General features: G+C 54.7%; 1 protein-coding gene across 1 annotated transcript; it reads left to right on the top strand.

Annotated features, from left to right (window-relative positions):
* Nucleotides 1-5,426: 5,426 nt before the first annotated feature.
* LOC111144706 (NK1 homeobox 2) lies at nucleotides 5,427-7,985 on the top strand. Its single transcript, XM_022499142.1, has 2 exons — nucleotides 5,427-5,640; nucleotides 7,258-7,985. The coding sequence occupies exons 1-2, from the start codon at nucleotides 5,427-5,429 to the stop codon at nucleotides 7,983-7,985; spliced, it is 942 nt and encodes a 313-aa protein (XP_022354850.1).
* The last annotated feature ends 358 nt before the right edge of the window (nucleotides 7,986-8,343 follow it).

The raw sequence follows: 8,343 nt of genomic DNA, 5'->3' as shown, positions 1-8,343 counted from the left end.
GAGCACAGCGAAGGCGGCAGACATGTGACCCACAGACATGTTTTGTTTTTAAGGACTTATTAATTTGAGAGGGAGAGAGAGGGCAGAGGCAGAGGGAGAGAGAGAGAATCCTCAGGCAGTCTCCCCACTGAGCATGAAGCCTAACATGGGCTTGATCCCAGGATCCTGAGATCACAACCTGAGCCGAAACCAAGAGTCGGATGCTTGACTGACTGAGCCACCCAGGCGCCCCCACAGACATGTTTCTGATGGATTTTTTTCTTTCCTTCAACATTTGGGATTGGTTGCCAGGATTTAAAACTTTGGACTTACCACATCCGAATCCAGCTTCCCGGCTACTTTTGGGCAGTGTGCAGACCCGGCAGCTCTGATCAGCATTCCTACAAGGTCAGCCCCCTGCATGTGGAGCCCCAGCACACTCTTGTCCTTGAGCACCAGCATTCTGGCTAATGGTGCTCCTTGGGCCAGGCCTGGCCCTCTGGGGGCTAGAGTTTGCACACCCACGAGGTGAAGAGCCTGGAGGTGGCAAGGCTGGAGGCAGGGAGACCAGGGAAAAGACACTGAAGGCATGAAATTCAGACACAGGTGGGGGAACAGAGGGCTTTGACACCTGCCTTGCAGAAAAATGGATCATACTTACCTGCATTCAAGGAAGCAGGTGCACCGTATGTTTGCAAAGTCCCACCTTGCTTCCTCGTCTTTATGCTTGATGTGTCTCCCTTGGGAAGGGTGTTAACGCGGCATTCCATGCTCACAGTCCGCAATAGCCCAGACTGCGCTCTTGTCCCTCCCTGCTCCTGCTGGCCCTGTCCCTCACCAGTTCTCTCCCCATATGTCCTCAGCTTGTCACTTGGCGTTTTCCCTTTCATTCTCCGTCTTCCAATTACATGTCTCTACTTTCCTAGATGCCCGGAGCAATTTGGTTCATGGGCAATTCCCCTGTCTTGGGTTCCTCCCGGGAATATCTTAAAATATTAGAAAACACTGAACATCAGAGCAGCTGGAGCTGGATCCCCAAACGGGCACCATGGTACTCCCTCCACCCCCAAGGCAGTGCTGGGCTCAGTTATTTTCCAGCAGTTCCTCTTACGCATCCCAGCTCTCTGTGTAACTTTGAAGGAAAGTCATTCGATAAATGTCTATAATTAGATTTCACCCTGGGGCCAGAATGTGATTCCCTGGGTCGGAACTCCCCAAAGCAGGTTCTGAAATCTCACTGCTCGGGTTCAGATCTTTGCTTCATCACTTCCTAGCTCTGGGGTCGTGGGCAATTTGGGGACAGTCACAGTGCCTGCTCCGTGGGGTTGTGGGGGAGGATTGAATGAAATAACCCAAAATGAGCAAAAAGCTTGGCCAAGCACCTGGCCCAGAGCAAGTTCCTCAAAAAGAACAGCTGTTACGTATATTAATTGTCATTATGAGAAGCAATTAACATGTATTCCACTAATCAATATAATCGCTGCTTTACCCCCTTCTTTGATCCTTCTCCACATTTCTGAGACAAAGAAGTTAACTTAAAATTTTTTGATTTTTTTTAACCTGTTGATTTCCAAGAAGAAATACTGATTTCTTAAAGCAAAATGTGTTGAGTACCCACTTCTCTTATGGCTGCAGTGGGGTTTGGTGGGAAGGCTACCTTCTGAGCGTTCACAAATCAAAGCCTCCGAGAGGTGTGTTTTTTTAAAGGAATACTTGCTGGGCTTGGCAGCCTAGTTCAAAGCCCTGGTGGGAAACTAGGGTTAGCCTTTAATTGTAAATGAACTCTCTGGGGGCAACCAGGGGTGTAGAGTCAAATAAACATTAACACCTGATTCTGCTAGGATCATTAGCTCCCTTTTACAAACCAGCGCCTTCCCCCTTCCCATTTTGCAGACCCATTTTTGAGTTGAAATACATCTTGGGGAAAGCTGGCTGAGGCTGCCCACATGACTATCCCTGCAGTTGACTTCTCTCCCTTTGTCACCAAGCTGTGCCTTATGAAGCTGTCTCTTTGGCATCCCTGTCCTACTCAGGGGGCTGGCCCTGACTGCAGGGTTTTACCTAGAGAATTTGCTTATTTTATTTCAGGAACATAAGATTTTATCTAAGGTGCTTTGACATGGCTCATAATATTGGTCTCCCTCTGCATAAACAGCACATTCTTTCCGTATTCACACCGTTCATGTCTCGGGCAGCAGCTCTTCAAGGCTGTGCTGGAATTATAGGCCACTTTGTTTGTGGAATAGCTTGGGAAGCTTGGCACCATCGATTTGCATCAGTGCCTCCGGAATAGCCTTTGCCTTCTCCTTAAAGATACTATCTAAACTGTGAAATTCATTAAATAGCCCCAGAAATGGATCAGGTTATTTAACACAACATCCCTAATGGCGCAATATCTCAGCTGTCTGCACCGATAGCGAACATTGTCTTGGATAGTGTTATCAGCCCAGGACACCCGCTATGAATATTGATCCCGAGCTTGTTACAGCCATCACTTGCCATCAGGACAGGTCAGGGTTGGAACCCACCTAGCATCAAAGCAATTTAAAGACAGCACTCGGGCAGAATTTTAATGCCCATGTTGAAAAAACAAATCAACTCCAGGCACAGAGGGAAGGTGGCTTGCTGGATATGGATGTATTTATTATATAGGAACACCTCGGGTATAAATACATGTGGGAGGATGTTAGTGAGTGAACACAGGCCAAACTGTACCTATGGGAGGTCTCCTAGCTCCTGGTTATTTACAAAGCAGGTGGCCAGAAAGAGGATTCCCTAAGCCCCCTCCCCACCCGACCTCCCCTCACCAAATAGAGTAATTTTTGTCTAGTTGTTGGGTGGGGGACTTCTAAGTGGGGTGAGTCAGAGGAAGCATTTTCCATCCCTTCAGTGTTGATGGGCGACACTCTGATGTTTCTTCTGCGTCATCTATTTCCAGAAGCCACACACAGTAACCTGGGTTGCACTGAGCATGCGTATCAGAAATGGTGTGTGTTGGGGGGGGGAATAATGGGCAAGAACAATTAAAAAGAACTAAAGGAAGTTCTTAAAGGTTGAGTCTTAAAAAACGTGGCCTTTCTGTACTCTTGGTTTTGTCCCCAATTTGTTGCTTCTCCCTTTGCTGCTCCTTTTCTATGTCTAACACCTGTAGACCTCAAAGGAAAGGTAATTCCTATCTTTTAAACAAAAATTGTTCGAGGCAATTTATGAAGTGAAATGAAAATGACCCAGATTGGGGCTGCTCTTGGCCGCCCTCCTTGTCCCTCTGGTTTGGGTACCGGGTGCCTCTGGAAGGCTAGCCCAACTTCCCAGGAAAATGGCTGCAAGGTTGCTAACAACAGATAAGACCCATGGTGGGAGGTCACAAATATCCCTTCTGGAGCTGCCTTAGGGAGATCTATTTCTACCCGGAAGACCTAAATGTGGAAGAAATAGGAATGTGTGTGGGGACAAAAAGTAAAAGGGACCTGGGCTCAATATGGGGAGGGAAGGAAAAAGAAAAGGAAACTTAAATTAAAAAAAAAAAAAGGAGATCTGGGTAAGAAAAAGTCCTCAAAACAGAAAGCAAATTACCCTAGGCGTATGTTCTGGAAGGTTCTGTGATTTGCAATCCAAGTTCCTGGGTGCCTCTGTGTAGTTCCAGAGCCACCTTTTTTTTGGTTTTCACAGGGTGTGCATTCCCTCTGGGGAGGTGGGCCAGGGGCCTCCAGCCGGGCACTTCCCTTCCTGCTTTCCTGTAAAAGCACAATCCATCATAGCTTTAGACCAGAGCGGGTGTGCATTTCGGCAGGGCTTTAAAGTCCGCAGGGAATACAGGGGCCGCCCCCAGGAGGGGCCACAGGTTTGAATGAGAAAAGCTACAAGGAACAGGCGCTGAGGGTCTTCCCTTCAATAACAGATGGGATTAACAGCGCCCCACCCACCCCCGCACTTTAATGAGCGACTTTCTCCTCCTCTTCCTACTGCTACCTTCTTGGACAATATTAATTGCCAAGTCATTGTTTGGAAGCCCCATGGGGCCGGGAAGAAAGGAACAGCAGAGTTAGAAGTGGTTCTGGGCAGAGGGGTCTGAGAAGCCTCAGAATTTGCTTACTGCTCACAGACTGCTCCCCAAGCGACAAAAGGAACAGGGAATGTTAAGATGGGTCTGGCTGGTGGAAGCTTCCCCCAAGGACTGATGTTCATCATTCCAGGGGACCTGGCGGGGCAGATGGGAGCCCGATCAATTATCTCTGTTCCCTGACCTTAAATTCAAACCAGACAAGCATCTTTTAACCTTTTTTTTCTTCTTGGGGCTAGAAGTAGATTGGGGGGTGGTGGTGGTAAAAAGTCCAACCTGGGTCCTAGAGACCCCGTCTGTTGCACATGATTGAAACCTTGGCTGTGAGGAAGGACCAAAGGGCACAGGGCTGTGCTTGGGGCTCCTCGAGCGGAGCAGCCACCCTCACAGGGCTCATCTCACCTGGCTCTGAACCCGCAACCCGTCAAGGCTCCCAAAGCGGCGGGACACCCTAGCGGGGGCTCGAACATCTCCCGCAAAACCCTGCTATTCTCGGGCAGAAGGGAAGCCTCGGACTCAGGGGCAGAATTTCCCTCGTCCATTTCTGACATGGCAGGATATCCTGGAAAGGGTAGTGGTCCGGGACAAGAAGACCTCTCGGTTCCAATCCAGCCGCTGTCACCAGTCAACAGTAACCTTGGGCAATGCTCTTCTCATCTTGGAATCTCAATTCCCTTCTCTTTAAATGGGGATGATAGTCTTGCCAGGCCACTCCTTCCACACAGGGATGCTCCGAGAACCAAGTGAGATCGCGCAAGCCAAGGGGCTTTGTCAACTGTAAATCGTGAGAACACTAGAGCTTTTAAGTCTGAGGTGACGAGGTCTGAGACCATCACTGTGATTCCCTGGCGGGGCAGGAGATGTGCACAGCGTTGCCTTCAAGTAATCATTGTTGGCCTCAATGATATCCCCAATTCAAAGTCACCAGGGAAAAGTCACAAACGCAAGCCCAAGTCAGTGTGTATATGGGGGGGGGAGGGGATCCCCAGGATGGAATGGTCCCGCGATCCCTCGGTAGCGCACATCGGGAGTCCCTGTGGGAGAGGCGCGCTGAGACGGCGGCGATGTACCGGCGGGCGGGTGCGCGCACCGGGCTCACGCAGGCGCCCCGGGGGCCGAGGCGAGCTGCCCCTGCGCCGCGCGGGCAGTCTGGGGGCCGCTGCGAGCGCGCTCTGCACGTGGCGGGGGTCTGGCCCGCACAAGTGCCAATCCCGGCGCAGCGCCCCCGCGGCTCTCTCCCAGCCCCGCCTCCGCGTGCCCCTCCCCAGATCCACTTGGCCGCCCCGACCCTCCTACTGGCTGGAGAGCTGCGGCCCAGCCACAGCCGAAGGCAAGCTAGAGCGCTGCCATCCCGGACCCCGCGCCGCGGGGCCCGCGGGCGGCGGGCATGCTGGCATGGCAGGACGGCGGGGCCAAGGCGGCTCCCTCCCACCACAAGATCTCCTTCTCTGTCCTGGACATCCTGGATCCGCAGAAATTCACCCGCGCTACGCTCCCAGCCGAGCGCCCTGCTTCCCGGGAAGCCAAGAAAAGTTTGGCAGAGGCCGAAGCGGGGAAGGACGCCGGCCTAGGGGACTCAGCTCGGCAGCGGGAGACCCCTGGTAAGGATGCGAAGCGGCCCTGGGTCCCGGAAAGCCCCAACCCAGATGATGCGATTGGGAGGTTGGGAGGTGGATGGACAACCAGGGACCGAGTGAGTGGCCGTTAGGAGAGCCTTCACTAAAGGGAGAAAACTCACAGGACGAGGTGCAAAGTGTTGTCTTTTCTCTGTGTTGGAACTAAACTGAGGCAGAAAAGAGGCCCGCAGCATCCTCGGTCAAGGATTTGCCTCCCAAAGCCCGTCCCTGCTCACCGGCCAAGCCACTAAGCATCACAGCTCTGTTTTGCTCGCCCTGGAAGCTAAACGGCTATCCAGGCTCATTCATTTCTCGGGCATATAATGCACCCACCACGTGCCAGGGCCTAGACCAGAGATAAAAGTCATGGAAAACTTCGGAACCCGCGAGGTAGACAACATGATGAATATTGCCCTTATTTTATGGATGAGGAAGGTGAGGATAACTAATGTGTCCCTGTCTGGAAGGGAGTGCGAGGTCAGGTTTAGGCACCTAGGGCCCACTTCCAACCATCTAGACACCTGCCGAGATTCCGCTGCCCCACGCGCTCTGCCCTCTCTCCCCAGACCCAATCACTGACTGGGGCGGGAGCAGGGGTGAGGCTGGGTGATGGGAGGCCTTTGGTCCTTTCTCCTCGAAAGGTTTTCACTTACTCCTAAGTCTGGCGGCACCGAGGCAGCGTCTGGGAGAGTTTGTGTCTGGAAGGACGGACAAAAGACAGCAGGATCCTTCCCGGGTGGAGCGTGGGCACGAGGTTCCCTGGAGGGACGCAGAGTCAGGGGCGCAAATCCGAGAGAAGCGGGATGCGGCACAGCCCCTCGCTTCTCCTTCCCAAATTTGGCAGTGATTGTCTGGGGGCTCGGGGCGCCTCTGGCGGCTGTGCTTGGGCCCAGGTAGTCCGCCTGGTAATTGTTCGGATCGCCCCTCGGAGGGGCCGCCCTCCCTTCCCCCCACAGCGATGATCGATATTCTATTACGGGCGCCTGCATATCTCCTGCCCACAGCTTGCAGGTACCGACTTCAAACCCCCTTTCCCTGTCTGATCCTAATATTGTTCGATTAAAACTTACCTTTAATAGATGACATCTATCGATCCAGTCCCGCACAAATCTGAAACTCTATTAACACGGCAGGAGAGAGAAGATGGGAAAGAGGGAATTTCACTTTAAAGGGGGGGGGCTTAATAACTTCTTTTTTAATTGCTAAGAGTTCCAGACCAAAATAGGCTTCTAGGAACTGGGGATACAGAGCCTTAAACGCACTTGACATCTCGATGTCTCAATGTACGGTGATCCTACCCGCCCAATACTGTCCAATATGGTCATTGTATTTTCTTAATGGGGGTTGTCATTCATTCATTCAAAATTCATTTTTTGGACGTCAACTAGATAGCAAATGAGTAAAGGGCAAGAGGACACCGCACCCCTAATCCCCAACTCCTGGGAAGAGCTTGCGAGGATGTGTGATCGTGGGATGATGGGGGGGAGCGAGATGCCAGAGAGGGGCAGAGCTAGGGACTCTGGGGCAGAGGAGGAGGGGGTCTGGCGACCCGGAGGGGCTGGGTCGTTCCGGGCTTCTGGTCACCCTCCCCTTCTCCACTAGACGCTGCGGATCGCGGCGCGGGCACTGCGTCCCCCTTGGAGGGCTCGGAGGCCGAGGAGGCGGAGGAGGAGGAGGACGAAGCCGAGGACGCGGGCCAGCGGCGGCCGCAGGAGCGGGCAGCGCGCTTGCAGGCGGACCCGGCGCGCTCCCCCGAGTCCCGGGCGGCGGCGTTGGCGGCGGGGGAGCGGGGCACCCGTGGGCTCGCGGGATCCCCGGGCTGGCCCGGCTCCCCGCGGCCCCGGCGCCGGCGCTCCGAGCCCCGCTGTGCCAAACCGAGGCGCGCGCGCACCGCCTTCACCTATGAGCAGCTGGTGGCTTTGGAGAACAAGTTCCGGGCCACGCGCTACCTGTCCGTGTGTGAGCGCCTGAACCTCGCGCTGTCTCTCAGCCTCACTGAGACGCAGGTCAAAATCTGGTTCCAGAATCGCAGGACCAAGTGGAAGAAGCAGAACCCCGGCGCCGACGGTGCGGCACAGACCGGGAGCGGCGCGCCCCAAACCGGGGCTCCCGGGACGGCAGCTGGAGCGGGCGGCGGCGGCGCGGGGGGCAGCCCGGGACCCCCCGGCTCCGGCGCACTGCCCTTCCAGACTTTCCCCTCCTACGCGGCGGCCAACGTCCTCTTTCCGGCCGCCACCTCCTTCCCTCCAACGGCCGCAGCCGCTGGGGGCCCCTTTGCGTCCTTCCTCGGGCCCTCCTACCTGACCCCTTTCTACGCTCCGCATCTATGAACCCGCATCTATGAACCCGGAGCTTCTCGGGGGCCCCCTTGGTCGGGATTCACGGATGATTGGCGTGGCGGTGAGGTTCCCCCTGCCACCCAAGGCGCCGACGCGCAGGGACCGCCCCCTCGTGGTGAGCCGCTCGCCCCTTGTATTCCAGCTGTCGGGAGGCGCCACCAGAGGGCAGGGAGAGGTTGCCTGCCCGCTCCAGCCGCGCCCCTGCCCTCCGCGAAGACACCCTGAACCCACGCGGTCTACAGGGGGGCCAAGGTTCTGCGGTCTGTAAAAGTGTCCGGAGACGAAGGCTGTGCGCAGCCTTCCCGATTCTGGAACTGGCTCTTCACTTTCGGTCAGGCTCAGTTCCGTT

This window comes from Enhydra lutris, unplaced genomic scaffold (genome assembly GCF_002288905.1).
Source record: "Enhydra lutris kenyoni isolate GAN:26980312 unplaced genomic scaffold, ASM228890v2 scaffoldscaffold12, whole genome shotgun sequence".
Lineage (NCBI taxonomy): Eukaryota > Metazoa > Chordata > Mammalia > Carnivora > Mustelidae > Enhydra > Enhydra lutris.
This window is presented reverse-complemented; position numbering and strand designations above follow the sequence as displayed.

What these genes read in the sequence shown, in the direction of transcription:
- LOC111144706 (XM_022499142.1), top strand. Translation starts at nt 5,427, where the DNA reads ATGCTGGCATGGCAGGACGGCGGGGCCAAGGCGGCTCCCTCCCACCAC. An exon ending in TCGGCAGCGGGAGACCCCTG is followed by an intron (nt 5,641 to 7,257) that starts GTAAGGATGCGA and finishes CTTCTCCACTAG; the next exon opens with ACGCTGCGGATCGCGGCGCG.